General features: G+C 43.2%; 1 protein-coding gene across 5 annotated transcripts in view; it reads right to left on the bottom strand.

Moving 5' to 3' along the window:
* Positions 1-463: 463 nt before the first annotated feature.
* The window catches only part of LOC138250278 (F-box-like/WD repeat-containing protein TBL1X), a 690,394-nt gene continuing 675,014 nt past the window's right edge, over positions 464-15,843 (bottom strand). For all 5 annotated transcript variants that reach the window (XM_069204996.1, XM_069204999.1, XM_069204997.1 and 2 more), the window contains one exon: positions 464-845. In XM_069204996.1, coding sequence (XP_069061097.1) covers positions 819-845 — 27 coding nt within the window. In that variant the 3' untranslated portion in view covers positions 464-818. The remainder of the gene's footprint in view (positions 846-15,843) is intronic.

Genomic DNA, 15,843 nt, shown 5'->3' with positions numbered 1-15,843 from the left:
ATATGCTGAAAGTGCCGTTGTGGTGCTAATATCTGAATTATGGCTATTAAAAAACAGAGTGTGAGGATTGGGGAAGGGAGAGGAGAGGGTCAGGGTGAAGCGACGGGGGGGGGAAGCAGTCTTTCAAAATTCTGTGTTATGTCAACATGGCTCCTTCTATCACAGACTTTAAAAGCAGTTTATCAGTTCGATATTAAAGCCTAATGGACACCACATTCTCATAGAAAAAGAAAAAAACATGGAACAAAAAGTAGTCTAAAAAGTGTTGTGATTACAAAGTCACATATTCCAACAGTACAAAGCGGGCTTGAAAAGTCCTTTGGGATGTCAAGTGTAGTGTCCACATCAGAAAGAGAAAAAGAAATAGAAAGCACACACAGGGAGAACTTTCCCTTTTGGTTTATCACAGCATTGTTTTTCTTTTTTTTCGCTTTTGTATTTTTTTATTTTTTTTCTTCTTTTTAGTTGGCACAGCTAATCAGGCTGTCAGAGTGAGAGAGCAAGTTCTTCCATATGAAACCAAAAAAAAGTGCAATTTCTGAAGATGATGCATTTCCGGCTTCAAACTTAGAGCGTGGTCCAAGGCGGTGCCATTCCCACCCCCGTGAAATGACTTATAGTCTATTTTTTTTTGTCACCTCCATGAAGATCATTAATAAAATACTTTAGGTTTCCTCTGCAGTAGACAGAAAATGTAATTGTACATTCTGACTTAGTCAACTGTGTACAATTCTGGGAGGCTAGCAAAAGTTGAATGTCTAATCCCATACACATTGGTGGTGGTTCATCTTTGAACATCTTGTAGAAAAGTTCCACTGTCACTTCCGCAAATCAAGAACACAAACCTAAAAGATGAGAAAAATAACAATTATCCATTTGTTAAAATTTCTTTACACATTAACAGATACATATAGTTGACTAACTGTAATGAGGCAGCACTCAATTATTATGAAATGCCCCATTTCAATCATGTTCCTGGAATACAGTGTATTACAACAATTAGTGCTTTGTCACAGAGGAAAATCCACTCATACATGTAATCTACACTGACTGGATCTGAATTCAATGTATCCATCATTATCTTGGCAGATGGTGTCCTGAAGAAGCTTCTAACTCCGTTCTGTGTTTCTTAACTGAAGTAGTGGTGTGTTTGCTTCATAGCAGTTTTGCTAGGATTAGTTATGTCCAACCTACAATGAAGAAACCTTGAAGGGAAGACATAGAAGCAGATCATGTTAAGAAAATGTGTGAAAATCCCATGCTCAAAGGCACTCTACTTGGACTTGTCTGTGGCAGAGGCTATGATTCATATAAACCTACGTCCTAGGCCAGAAAATGTAATGTGTGAAGAGTACACAGCCAGCTGCTTTGCAGTGGTCAGCAGTGCGGGTGAGAGAAAGGTGTCAACTTTTCAATAAAGGAATTCGGAGTAAGGATGTAAAACAGTAAGTGGTCGCATGGGTAGAAGGGTGAAACGTTTGGTGTAAGTAAAACTGACCTTTAGTGAAAAATTCCCAGTATGAACTTCACTTGAATAAGTTGTGTTTCACAATGCAGCCATCAGATATACCAGATCATCAGAAACAGCCATACTACCAAAGGCTTTGCATGTACAATGTCCAGCTCTGGCCTGTGATACTCCTGGCCAGGCGCCCCCTGCAAATGGCAGGAGGGCGCCATTAGTCACTCCATGGGCAGGAGCCAAGGGGAGAGGGGTGGTGGGTCCCTCAGCTATTTTGACATAACGGAGGGTCGCCCATGACTTCGTCAGGTGGCACCCAGTACAGCTGCACTTAAGGCATTGTGGGGCAAAGGATTGTTGATGCAGATATGCTAATTAGAAATTATTAATAAATGCGTACATGTTAAGATTTATAAAAGTTCATAGGGCAATTAATTGTAGAGAAAACTAATGTGCCTGTTTTCGAAAATGTGCCCACGGGGTATGTCAGCCACTTATGCGAACTTGTACTAAAAGAACTAAAAATGTGTGAAATAATGAAAATGTGTAACAATGATGTAGTAATGTGCCATAATGAGATGTATAATCTAAGTTTTGCCTTATATCATAGAAGCTAACTTAGCCGAAACCGTGGCCTACTTGCCAGGCCTCATGCAGAGGTAGAATTAAAAACTGCACGCTGTAGAAGTTGCTAGTGCTTATGAACCGACCACGAACTGTGTGCTTAGCTAGAATTTTCTGCAATGTACCGACAGACAGGAGAGGATGAAGTCAACTTGATATGATTATGTGTGGAGTAGGCTGAATATACTTTCCAGGACTTGAACAACAGAGGCACTGACTGAAGAGGAACATGCAACATTTGCGATACCTGGAGAGCCGGATGATGAGGATATCGTACAGTGGACCAATCCATGAACTAAGAAAGACGAAATACTAGAACTCATAGATATGTAGAATAAAAAGTATTGGGTAACGTCAGCTACGGAGGACTAATTGACCAATTAAGAATTAGGGGGATGGACTGAAAAACACTAATAAAAAGTCATGACAAGGGGCTAAAACTTTAGATGCGGGAAATGTTGATGCCAGAAGACGTGATTCAAGATTATGTAATTGGGCTCATGCTCTTGAGAGCCTGATGCGCTGCTGATCGATTGATGACCCGAGGACAAAGACTGACTTTGTTGCTGATCCATTTCGTGGAAGGTAGCTATGACAATATGACTGATTAACTTTTATGCCTTTCTTTCTAGGTACCAACTGCGCTGTTTTATAGTTTTCCTTCCTCTTAGCTAGATGTTTCCAAATTCACGTTTTCTAAATTGTTTTTGCATGAAATCCCACATGCTAAATGCCAATCTGGGTTAGGTAAGGGTCCTTTGGGTGATGTTGACAGTGACAAATGATTGATGGACTAATTGCAACTCCGCTATTAATGCAGTTATATTCTTCTTTCTTGGCTTATGCTGACGCATTCAAGCATATGTTCGCTCAAGTTCTGATTAGATTATGTTATTGGTGGTCATTAATGAACTAATTCTGAGTTGATTGAATAAAGTTTGATCTAACTTGAGGACTCAGTATTGTAATTAATAGGGAAATAAAATTCATAAAACGTACAATTGAGTTGTGGTTATTCATGAATGTTGATTTATTGTCTCATGCTTAATGATTCCCTTAGTGGTTGTTGATTGATTACATTGATATTTGATGTTCATCGATCTCTGCATAGCTAGGATACTCCATGCGATCCAAAAGGTTCATCGGCCTATACGCGTCCCCTTGTAAGTTTACTTACTAAGGACCAGGCGCTTGCAGGACCGGTGTCTTTTCTCTTCGCTGTGCCAGTTTTGTAAATCTTTACATCCTCCCCCTCCCCTTCAAATCCCCCCCTTAAAACTTTTATGGGCTATACGTGCAAAACGTAGTCATTCTGCAGCTGGTGTTATAGCACAATATGTTGGCAACAGCAGGAAAGGGATCCTGTCCTGCAGAGTTTTGTTTCTGTGAGATACATGTTCGACAGTCCCTTGCCCGTGAAACTCTGTAGCCCGTGTTGCCCAAATCGTTGCATGCTGGAGTTGGGTGTGGCCCAGACTGAGACGTTGATGAGTTTCACTGCTTTTACATCCGTTTCTCTCTGCTGAGCCAGCAGAAGGGAAGGGTTTTGTTGTACTCCCCAGGCTCAAGGGATTCAAAGTGACTGTACCTAATTGAAGTTTCAATTACAAAAGCAAAGTATGAGAGCAGTAAGTATTCTGTGTTTTTCTGTCCATCGACAATTCGCCTTAGTACATCAGATTATGTCACTGCATCAAGAGGTTCTTGAACATGTATCCTGTTTTTATAATCCCTGTACGTCTCTAGATGGAAAGCGCAATATCAGTGCTTTAAATGGGCCGGTACTGTCCGGTACTGAGTACCAGTACTTTTTTATTTTGAGAGGGAGAGTACCTGGTCTTCTCAAGAAAAACGTAATACTTTTAATTGGAAAGTACCGGCACTTCTCAGGAACAAGCATTTCAAGTACTGGTTTAAATCCTTCGCCATTGAAAAGCTTGTGACAAAATGTTATGGCCTCATGGTTCGGCGGCTGTCGCACCTTATGTTCCCAGCTTGTTGATCTGTCAGGGCAGTAAGTTGGTTGCTAGTTTGGTTAGTGGGGCGTCTCGTCTCCGGTTCCAACCATGCTAATGTCAATTTCATTTATTATTATTTAGTTAATAAATATTGGCATTTAGCCACAGGCCTCATTAGAAGTGTTGTCCTCTGCATAATAATAAAGCCAAATAATAGTAGGAAACTTTTAAGCTTATTGGCAGCACAGTGTGCGCTGATCCCAATCAAAGCAGACCCTAATTAGAGACTGGAGTGAGGACAGTAAGTCAGAATGAAAGTGGCAGGGCAGATGCCGAAAGCCAGAGGTTTTGGAGGATGGTGATATCTCCCAAAGAATGATTGCTCTGCTTTTGCACATATCGTGGGAACAACAGCTGACTGTAAAGTACGGCACGGTTGCTATAGCAACATCAGGGTCTCGGAATCCCCGAGCGAGATTCAGTTAAAAAATATTATATTCATTTAAAAAAAATAAGAATACACTGGATGCGAAAGCGGTAGGTGACAAAGGTCTACAGTTCAGGTGGCAGTATGGCTGAATCTGGGCCCAGTCAGTGTTTGGACATGCGCAGTTGGGCTTGTTTTGACAGAACCTGGGCCCAGTCAGTGTTTGGACATGCGCATATGGGCTTACTTTGGGACTGGGCCAGCTTTCCTGTTGTGCACATAACCGGCATTGCTATGCCACAGTAAATAGGCGATATATGCTCATCACCAGTGGGTCTCCCAAGGCAGGAACCGCTCCGTCCCTTCAAAAGAACACAGCTGCAACGCAGGCCCTGCTTCTCGAATGGATGAGGGAGAACGGGAGGCTAAATACAGGCAGCCTACTAAAGATCTGGTCTGACATTTTCATAAGCAGAGCTGGGGTTACTGCCGTGACTAAAAAGTGAATGCTTCTTCCTCCCTGTGGCATTGTACAACTATGCACGCAAGGCATCATACTATCATGATTCGTGCCATTAGACCTGCCACTATCACTGCGGGCAACGGAGGCTCCTGACCGACCATCATCCCAACTCAGTGTGGCTGCAGTGTTCGGATGTTGACGGCATACGATCTGCCGCCCTGTTTCTGCGGCATGCGAGGCTCTAGGTGCATTTGCTGATACTTTAAGTCTTGCTGGGGGCTGCACCTTCTAGCGAGCAGCGCACACAGACAGCCACAGTGGATTCCTTATTGTTATTTGGCCAGATCAGCCTGACATTGACACCATGGGACAGCAGTGACATGCATCAGACTTTCATGCTGCATGTACTCACCTCCCGGATGCCCTTGTGTGCACTTGCGCTGCCTGACAATTATTGCCAGCCCAGCGTCATTGTCATACTGAAAGTGAGACCTTCAAAAGCATTCTTGTGACAACTGTATAATGAGGTTTTACATTTTCTATTAATTGGCGGTCATCACACTTGCAGTGCAAGCAGATCATTTACAGAATTACAGTTAACAGCACCTTCTGCCACGCCGGCCACGTGAGCTTATGAAGGCCAATGGGATGCTCGACACCCTAGTCTGCCCCTCGTCTCCCGCAATCCAATGCAGCCTAGGAGCGTGACGTGTGGACGCTAAATGGAACTCATAACAAATGCAAACGTTGTTCAGCAACATTCTTTATCGACAACTGCTTTGTTTGTTTTTCTGCCTTGAGTTTTATAGTGTTATAGAATGCACGAGGGTAGAACATGTAGGTTAATGGTGAAGCGATATATAACACCTCCTGCCAACACGGAAGTTGCTGGTAGCGGAGAGATAAAGCTGTACCCCGCCAACCATGAGTCCCCTCATACATTCTCCATTCCACTTTAGTGCCTACGGGTGTTCTTCTCTTTATGAAGCAGTGCCTGAATGTAAACTGAAACGAGACTGGCAAAGACAGTCGGTCTTACTCTCGCACCATGCAGGCACACATGGCCCACGTGCACATGAAAACTATATGTTCATGCTGAAATGCAGATTCACATGCAGGTTTCATTAAGCATGCAGAAATCTGAGTGCATCTAGGTGTCATTTCTACAGTTATCATGGGCATCAAAAACAAACCTTTGAGCATCCATACAAAGACATTGTCACAATTGGCATGAAGGAACCAATGGCCACACCAAACATCTACAAGAGGTCAAACACACACACACATTTGACGTACAGACAACACAAGGGCAAATGCAGACAATACACATGCAAGCAAACTATGATCACAGACTACTTGCATACAGGTAAGGCACACCCAACCACGAAGATTGGTAATGCATCTTTGCGTAGGTAAGCTGTGACTGAGATGTTTTAGGCAAGTGGCAGAAATGCCTGCCAACAATGGGAGCATCAACGGCTTCAAACGCATGCCCGGAATTGTGGAAAGGGGGTGTATCCTGTATATGAGGCTTCCGGGACTAGTCACATTGATTCAGTATGTTGGTGTGGCTGTAGTAGTGCAATGGGAGACAGTATGACCTCAGTTACTGTGATAATGCCTGTGTAATATTTCTACTCTGAAATTTTGAAAATCTAGAATTTGGGTGTCTCCAGCAAAGCATATTTTCTATACGAGAAGCAGATCGTGGCTTGGGCTTCATAAACCCAGCTCCTAATCCAGCATGGCTTGAATAGTTAACCCTAACAGTTTAATCCATATAGATATCTAACACCTGTTTGTGCACTACCCACTCGCTGAGGCAAATATTAACTGGCTCCCTGGAATTCCTCTGGGATATCTGTTGGACAAGGCAGGGAGCCCATGAAAGTATCTATCAACAGGAATACAGTGCCTCTCACATCTCCAGCCTTCACTTAATTTCTTAACTGCGCCCCGTTGACCAGCATAAAATCAAGCAGCACTAACTCTGAATCTCATACTGTGACAGAGGAAATGACCAATTCTGTGGCAGTAAAAGGGAGTTCCGTGATTCTAAGACCTTACCTCAAACCATGGGCCTGCCTGGGTGCTCTACCATTGTTTATGAATTGAGCTTCGTCTGGAGGCTTTCAGGCCACAGGTACCCTGTCAGGGATGGTGTGTTATGCAGAGCCCTGGAGTTGCATGCTATGGCTATATAGTTAGCTCTTTGGACTTCAATATCCCGCCCAGCCAGAAACGAAAGCTTGTATAAAGGAATGTTTATGACATTATATTGCCCAAAAAACCCAGGTGGGGAATGAGAATTGTGGGAGCCTGGTGCTTGCCCCTACAGGTGAGGCATGAGGAAAGAGGCTGCTACAGCTTATACATGTTTGAAGGACTAATTTCTGAACTGAGGAATCTTGGATGAATGGGTCTTGGTTTATTTATCTAAAGTCAATGGCTGTACCATCTGTGTGTAGTCTTCTTTGTTTCTGTGTGTTTTCTATCTAGCATTTTATGACTGTCACTTCATTCACTAATGTTGTTTCCTTGAGTAAACAGCTACGTCATGGTGATACATGGCTCAGCGTTTGGTACCATCAGGCACGGAATTGACTCTGAGTTCAGGAAGGTGAAGCAATACATCAGTGGAGGGATCCATCCATAGGCCACAGAGTCCGCTATGAAGAAGCCCAAGGGGCACAGTAGAGTACATCCATCCCTATACAAAAGGGTCGAGCAAAGGCATGTTACCCTCCTCCTTAAGAGGAAACTGAGATTAGCTGAAATACACAGTGTTGGATTAATTCAATCCATGCATGTAGGGCGGTCTGTTGCCAGACATTAAGGTTGTGGTATGGCATGCAGTTTTTAAGGTGTGGGTGCAGTCAGCCAGTGAACATGTACCCAATGGGGGAGCTGAGGCAGAAGTAGATCTGGTAGCACCCATAGACTAGTATGCTGGGGATAGAGAGCTTTCCCATAGGGATGCGGTGCATTTGTTCTTTTGGACACACACACACACACACACACACACACACACACACACACACACACACACAAGCTCTGCATGCAGCAGTTCCACCATCTTAGGAGCCGTTACTGGGGCTCTCTGACAGCAGCAGGAGAGGGCGAGATCGCCAGTGACCTCTTCGCGTTGTGGCGGAATTTCTTGCAGCAGACAAGGGTGCTACCCATAACATTTGGACTGATTTTCTGAACTTAACCTTGGAGGGCTGTTGATTTGTGTGGGCACTGGGCAGGCGGGGGGGGACTGACCTGCTGGTGGTCCTGGACCTTTGTGCCCCGGGATTCCTGGAGTTAAACATTTTATTTACATGTACCCTGGCAGGGCCAGAGCGCTATGCAGTGCCCTGCTATGTGTCGGTATGGAACAGCGGGTATTGCCCATCCCTCTGTATGATGGAGGGAAAGTTGCTACTTAGGTAGGCCCCAGAAGGCCTTGGGTGAGGGCGTGGGTGAGGAAAAGGAGCCTTCTAGCTTTTTTTTGTATTCTGAATGTGAGGTAGAAACAACTGTTGTACTGCTGGCACAATATTGCTGGTTTGCTTACGTCTTGTATTTTAATAGCAATAATGTCTGCCTAACTATGGTTCTCATTTGTCACTGATAATATGTGACTATGTGAATACAAGGCTACGCCATGATTGAACCACCATAATTGCAAATTTCTATCTCCTTGGGAGTTGTTTCAGTGAGGGGGGCAGCGACTTGCACGTTGTGAGTGCACTAATTAAAGATTTTTCTCCCTAGCAAAGCTAGTACTGCACAGTCTTTGTGTACGAGAAAAAAACAAAATATAATTTACCAAATATCAATCCCAAGTCTCAAACTTCAGAGAGACAGTCTCAACAAAGCATGGTCTGTGAATCGTGAGGGAAAGGGGGCATTATAGCAGCATTCCCCGATTCCTTGTGCATCACAAGGACACTCGTCAATGCTTTGCAATTACTCATGCAGCCTCACAGTATTCAGCAGTTACTTCCTGTGCTTGTCAGGTTGGTAAGCATTCGTACCTTCGGAGGTCTTCATGAGGGACAGCTTACACTTTCTGAACAGCGAGAATGGCGGGGCAGGCAGACAGCGATCCCACGAACTTCCAAATGTCCCTTTTGCTACATGCTGCTTTGTTTTAGCCAGTGGCGGCAGCAGTTTTTTTTGGGGGGAAGCACACACACACACGCACATCCATTAACAACACTCATCAACATTCAAACATACACACATGCACCAAACATTCATTTAAAAAGATAACACACACACACACATACTTACCTTCAGCCTCGGAGGTCCCAGAAGGGTTGGGGCTGCTGCCTTCCCTCGCTGGCTGACCTTAGGTCAGCCAATGAGGGAAGGCGGCAGTCCCAACTTCGTCACAGAGTGGGATGGGGTCAGTGAGACTTCGGTCCCCTTCCCACTCTGTGACGAGGTGTCACTGATTTACACTCGCCCTATTCGTCCTAGGTGCTTCCGGACTTAAACCTGAAGCGCCCAGGTCGAAGTCAATGGGTGACGCTTCCCTCGTCACCGGGGGGGGGGGGGGCCTTGAGACACCTTTGCTGAGCTGAGGAGGTCACGCCCACAGGAGCTGTGACCTCTTCAGCCCAGCAAAGTTCAACTCAGGCAACCAGGAGTCTGTGCAAATCGCGCATGTCTGCTCCTGACTGCCTGACCTGAACATGAAGAGTGTCTGTCAGGCTGACCTTTGTTCAGCCTGACCGGCACTCTTCATGATGAGGTGCAAAAGGTGGGGGGGCGTGGCCTCTCCTCCCTAAAAGACAGGATGCACCTGGTTTTAGAAAATGACAGGGTTCCCTCGAGACACAGGGGTTGTAATGTAGGCAATTTGCAGATGCATACAGGGGTTCTGCTGTCGTTTGGTGGTCCCCACAGATGTCAGAAAAATATCACTTTAAAAAATCCACCCATATGACTTTTGCGGGTTGAATTTTTCTGAATTCCGGACACACGTTTTAGCACCGGGCCCAGTGGTGCAAGTATCACATACATTTTAAATAAATTATGCGATGGTACCGCACAGAAATAAAACGGCCTGAATTCATAAGCGCTTCCTGCTAGCACTGAGCAGCAATAAAACGGCAGGGATGATTTAACTGCAAAAGCTGCACCATTATTTTAAAAAGCAAGATCAGATTTTACTTTTTTTTTTTAACACAAATACCAAGGGAATGATGACCCAGGGGGAGGATCATTCCTCCTACTGAGCAAACAGTTCAAAGGCCAGGACAGTGAAACATTAGAATGTGCAATTTCAACATACATACCATAATAATGTCAAAAGTAATTAGTACTATATCAAAGTGCACTTGCTAAACACTTGAAAAATGGGAACTATAGTTGCTCAACTGAATTGTAGTCATTTTACGAACTGAGGGCTAGAATGCTGTATCTGTTCCATCATGAATGTAATCCTGCAAGGATGAGTCTTTTTCAATCCCCCCCTCTTTAGTGTGAAAATAATTGCAAAACTCAAACATTGACATTTGTTTCTTGAATTCCACGTAAAAGCAAGAGGACTGCCCAGGACTCGAAACAGGTGAATTATGTCTAAACCATATAATCATGGAAAATGAGACCACCGGCCTCACACTTGCCTGTTTTGCAGACCATGTACAATACTTAAGTTTGCACCTAAAAACACTCCAAGACTTGCTGAACAAGTAGCAACAACTAATACTAGCAATATGTGAGTTATTTACCTGCCGAACCCGTTACGCAGCATGAACTGCATTAGAGCCTCAATTCACCCTGTGAATGTGTATATATGTGCTATGTATGTACTACAAAATAGTGTTGGTCCTCATTGTAGGTTTGTTTGATGGTACAATCTTCTTAAGTACTAAGCACCACATGTCCTGCCTGTGTCTCTGCCCCATAATACATGGGATTCTGCAATCCCTGTATAAAAATGTCTCTCTAAATTCCGGTGACTTGTGGTGCACAGTTGCCTATTATAAAGAAATTACATCAGACCTCAACTGTTGTAGCTTATTACAGTCGGGTTCTGATGTCACAAAGCCTGTTGCCAGAGGCAGCAGATAGGGAAAAGGCAGGACAGGTCAATGAGCACAATTAAAGCAGTTGTTTTTAAACATTACTTTTCTTTCTTCTGCTCTGTTTTTTCAACTGTACAGTGCCAAGCAGAAGGCAGATATTCATGGCAACATGTTTATTGTTTGTACTCATTGGGAAATTACAGAGAAGTTAGAATCTTTCTGCACGTTTCTGCTACACCTTTAAAAAAAAAAAAAAAAAAAACATTCTGACTTCTGTTCAACTGCTTCTAATACCTTTTTCAACGAGTAACAACTTTTTTAATGTGTTTAATTTTACACTAGTGATTCTATTTTCTTCTTCATATTTGCAAACATGCCCTCTCTTTAATATGAAAATCTTACGCACCAAGGATTTAAGCAGCTTGTGACCATGTATTATAAATATAAAGTACCACCTGCCATATATGATAAAGATGTTGCAAGTCACCTCGCAGTTCCAAAATCTTATAAGGAACTCGACCTTCAGACTCGTTCCTCTGTATGGCTATGGAACTCCTTGGTGACATACAATATCCTTATTATGTACAGCAGGGGTACTTTATGGCATATATAACCGTGGGTGCAGACCTTCAGCTTTTTACTCTTGATAAGTCCAATAAATGAATCTGCTTCAAAATGTGTTGATGGTACCCTTATTCAGTGTGTTTTGGAAATGGCCCTTGGCTCCAACCCAGCATGTGTGAAACAAAATTAAGTACATTGTCAGATCTGTCTGGCAAGATAAAGTCTTGAGTTTGTCATGCCCGCGACTGAGAGCTCCCAGCATATCCCTTTCCACAGTCTGTGTTATGATATCTCTGAAACCATGGTGCACTGGATGAAAGGTGGCTTTAGGGATGTGCAAGGGTGCAGTGCGGGCTAGGGTTCAGCTCTCTCAAATGCTGTACCCGTTTCTGTTGCTGCGGGAAGCAAAGGCACTCCGAATGAACCAAGCAAGATGACAGTCACCTTGGGGACCTGAAGCCACAGCTCTAAAGAGCAAGGCATTGAGCCTGTACTCTTGGAGTCAGATGTGCTCTTAGAGGAGTGAAGAATACCCAAGAGCTCAAAGGAGACATCTGCCTGCACCAAGCTCGGAAGAGCACACTACAGCAGCAGATCAAATTCCTGATGCCAGGGTAGAGGAGGGTGCTCTACAGAAAACATGCAGCTCAAGAAGAAAGTGTGGGGTGACTAAACAAGGGGGAGGAGGGGGCAACATGTGTAGGAATAAGCAGGACTGTGTTGAGAGGGGCCCTGCTAAGAGTGCAGCCCAGGTCTCTCTGTCCTGATATCAGCCTGAGTGTAAGATCCACCACTGCACAGATGTCATTGCTGAGATTTGTTCACATATTAATGAGAGAAGGAGTAATTTCCCCACCTTGCATCACCAAAGCATCCTGGCGTTATTTGCTGGTACATACAGCGCAGTCTACTACCAATCCCCATGATATTCCGAGTAATGTCTTTCACTCTTGGAAGAGGAATTTGAAATTGGGGACTAACTCTAGTGCTCAGTTGATGAGCTCTACACTCTTTGCTGCCAACACACATTTTCAGAGTGCACAGTGCGCTGTCTGATATCTGTGGCTTTTACTCCTGCATCATATGAGTGTGGGTGTGCACACCCCAGACCTTTAGCTGTTGGAATCCACATAACTGGGACCGTTCTCAATTCTCACATATTAACCGGCTCTCATTAAGCCTTCAGGGCCCTCATGAAACTCCACAGCCCTAAGGATCAACCCCCTAACACAAAGGACATGCAGCACAGTAAGTCGCCATCTGGCACACAAGCCCAGGTACTGCCTTCTCTTGCCACTACAGCTTTCCCCGATCCAAGACACAATGATAGCCACCCCACGGAGAGATTTCTCTCTCTATACTAGTGAAAATACCACTAGAGGTGTCCTCACTGAATTCAGACATATTTAGTTTAGTTATGAACACAGTCGAAAATGTCCCAAAGTTTGAGAATATGGTCAACCATTTAGAAGCAGTCACAAAAGAAGGACAAACTTTGGACTAAAATACAACTACTTGACGTTACAAAAGCCCTGCTGCACATCAGAGAGGAGCCCCTTGAAGAGCATTCCAAATCAAATTACACAATATGCATATTCAAGCAGGGCCGAACTGGTGTATAGGGCAACCAGGCAGTCTCTGAAGGGACTCTCTGGCAGGTCAGTGTGTGGGCTGTTTTATTTGGCTTTTTATGAGTGTTTTATGGCCTGAGTGGACCGGTTTTGGATGTTGTCACCACAAACACTGTCTGCAGCAAACACAAATGTATGCAGTCTCCCATACCACGTGGAACATCTATACAGCATGTCTTTCTTTACAAGTTCAAAACTTCCTCAATTTTCAAACAAGGGCCACCGTTTAGCTACTTAATTCACTAATGGGGGCACTTTCATTTTGGTGTTAAGGTCTATATTCTCTCTCAGTCCTAAGCTGCATCAAAGGAATAACAGTAAACTTCAAAAGTTGAGGAGATCGTCAAGTCTTTGGTTGACAGATTACTTTAAAACTCTGATATGCATGAGCTAAACTTAGATTGCACTTACCAGGGGCTACACTGTTTACAACACAGAAGCAGAGGCATCATTATGACTATTGCAGTTAAGGAATACTGTGATGCTCAAGAGGAAGACAGGATCTGGACGACAGAAACACTAGTGTAGCAATACTTCACCACACGGTGTATTCAATTGTGACCAAATGTCACAAAATAAAAGAAATCACAGTGCTCCCCTGGCAGGAAGGCATCTGACACAGATAGTGTTTGACCTTTCGGCTTGCCTTCAAACGTAGCAATACCACCCTCACCACCACCATGAAAAGGGAGGCTGAGATCATTCTAAGTGAGATATAAGAATGTTACTGAACCACCTCATCACAAAGAAGCTCACAGTTACAAGACAAGGATTCAGGACTATGTAAGACCCAAACTCACTGGTATTGAATAGCCCCACATGGACGCAGCAAGAGAAGAAAGAAAAGGAACTTAAACTTACACCTGGAGGTCTGAACATGGTATATTGGACACACCAGAGTGGAAATATGAATGTCTTTACAATAAAGGCCGGGCTGCGTTCATTATCACTCTCCTGTCCTCGCCTGGCTACGTGGCCATCTAAAGTGTATCGCTGGACCTGGCCACTCGATTTGCATTCACTATTATATCTTTTTAGTCCTTGAAAGTTTGGAGGGGAGTTTTGGTGTTGTGATCTAACCTTTACACATCTTTCATGAGTTCTAGTCATCATTGCAGTTAACACAATACTTTCCAGAACCTATTCCAACACTAACAATCACATTGCTTGAATTCGCCATACACTGTAGATCCAGAGTGCTATGCTCGAGGGGGTGGACGGGTAAGGGCAGTAAATGGACTCCAACGTTATTAAACCAGAATTGGTATGTATACAGTTAAGAACTTTATAGACTTATGTTTCTTGAAAATTTACTTTTTGGTGTTTTTAATATTACAGGTAAATTAGAAAAATCATCCTCTGATGAAGGGTCTTATTCTGAAACATGTCAATTACAAGTATGATTGATTGTTGATGAAACAATTTATAATATTCTTTAAGATCAGAAAGCAGGGAATGTTGTGAATTTATAAATAAGCATATCAAAATATTGCAATACTGAAAGACTCTTGGAAATGTACTAAACTGCAATCTATCTATAAAGTGTATACTACTGCTGAAGAGACACACATCTTTTTTTCCATATATTGTAATACCATGGAGGAAATAGTATTTTCAGAAAAGTCATTATAAAAAAACAACATATAAAGCCTAATGGAGTGGAAGTCAAAGAACCGTAGGCAATTAGGTACGCCAAGTGCTGCGACCTCTATTGCGCACTGACAGTGATATGTGAGTGGTAGAAACAAACTCGAGGAACTTCAGTAACATGAAATAACACTCTACTCTCATATGGTATAGAGAGCAATGAATAGAGAGATGCACCGCCTTCAAAGTGGTACAGATTACTTAATGTCAATTAATATTTAAGTATTTCTCACTTCAAATTTCACTTGAACTACATTCCTCCAAAGGTGATTTTGCTGTATTCGTTTTAGCCTTCCACTATTTTTCTAATGTGAGCCCTTGTATCAATCACTTAACTGAATTGTGAGCGCACGTACAGAGAGTGAGCAGAATGTGCTTGACAGAGATTTTTTTTTAAAATTCTGGTTTGGATTTCAGCTACTAAAGATGTTTAGATCACAGCTTCATTATTAAGCCCACTGCAGCTTAACCAAAATCAATAGGTAGACTCTTTTTTTTATTTAGTGTTGACCCGTTGCTATACAGGGCCCTCATGCCTGAACTGATCTGGCCCACATTTTTAAACATATCTCCATAAAATGGGGAAATAAATACATATGGACACGTAGAAAGAGACCCAACCATGTTCCATCAGCAAGATCATAGTCAATGTATTTAAACATTTTGCCACCTGATTAGATGTTTTTAATGAGCTTAGAAGATATCAATGTCAGCAACCTGAAATGTTTATTCTGAACCATGAGAAACATTAGAGTTTAATTACCCTGATGAAAAAGTACCTGCTGAGTAAAGTGCATGAGATTCCCTTGGTCGGGAATGCTGGATTTGTGTCAATCTTCGTCCAGAGGGGAGATGGAATAAGTCAATAATCAATGGAAGGCAGGTGTCAGTCAATGTGCACTACCAAGAGGGCACAAAAGCTGCCTTCCTTCCGGAATGTCATCACTTGCATGAGACGAGCATAGAAAACCTTGGTTTTGAAGCAGCCATATCTTTGTATAGTGGCTTCCACCCGAAAGAGGAGGAAAAGGTGGCAGAGCA

The sequence above is a fragment of the Pleurodeles waltl genome, chromosome 8 (genome assembly GCF_031143425.1).
Source record: "Pleurodeles waltl isolate 20211129_DDA chromosome 8, aPleWal1.hap1.20221129, whole genome shotgun sequence".
NCBI lineage: Eukaryota > Metazoa > Chordata > Amphibia > Caudata > Salamandridae > Pleurodeles > Pleurodeles waltl.
The sequence above is the reverse complement of the archived record's forward strand: the minus strand, read 5'-3'. Positions and strand labels throughout refer to the sequence as shown.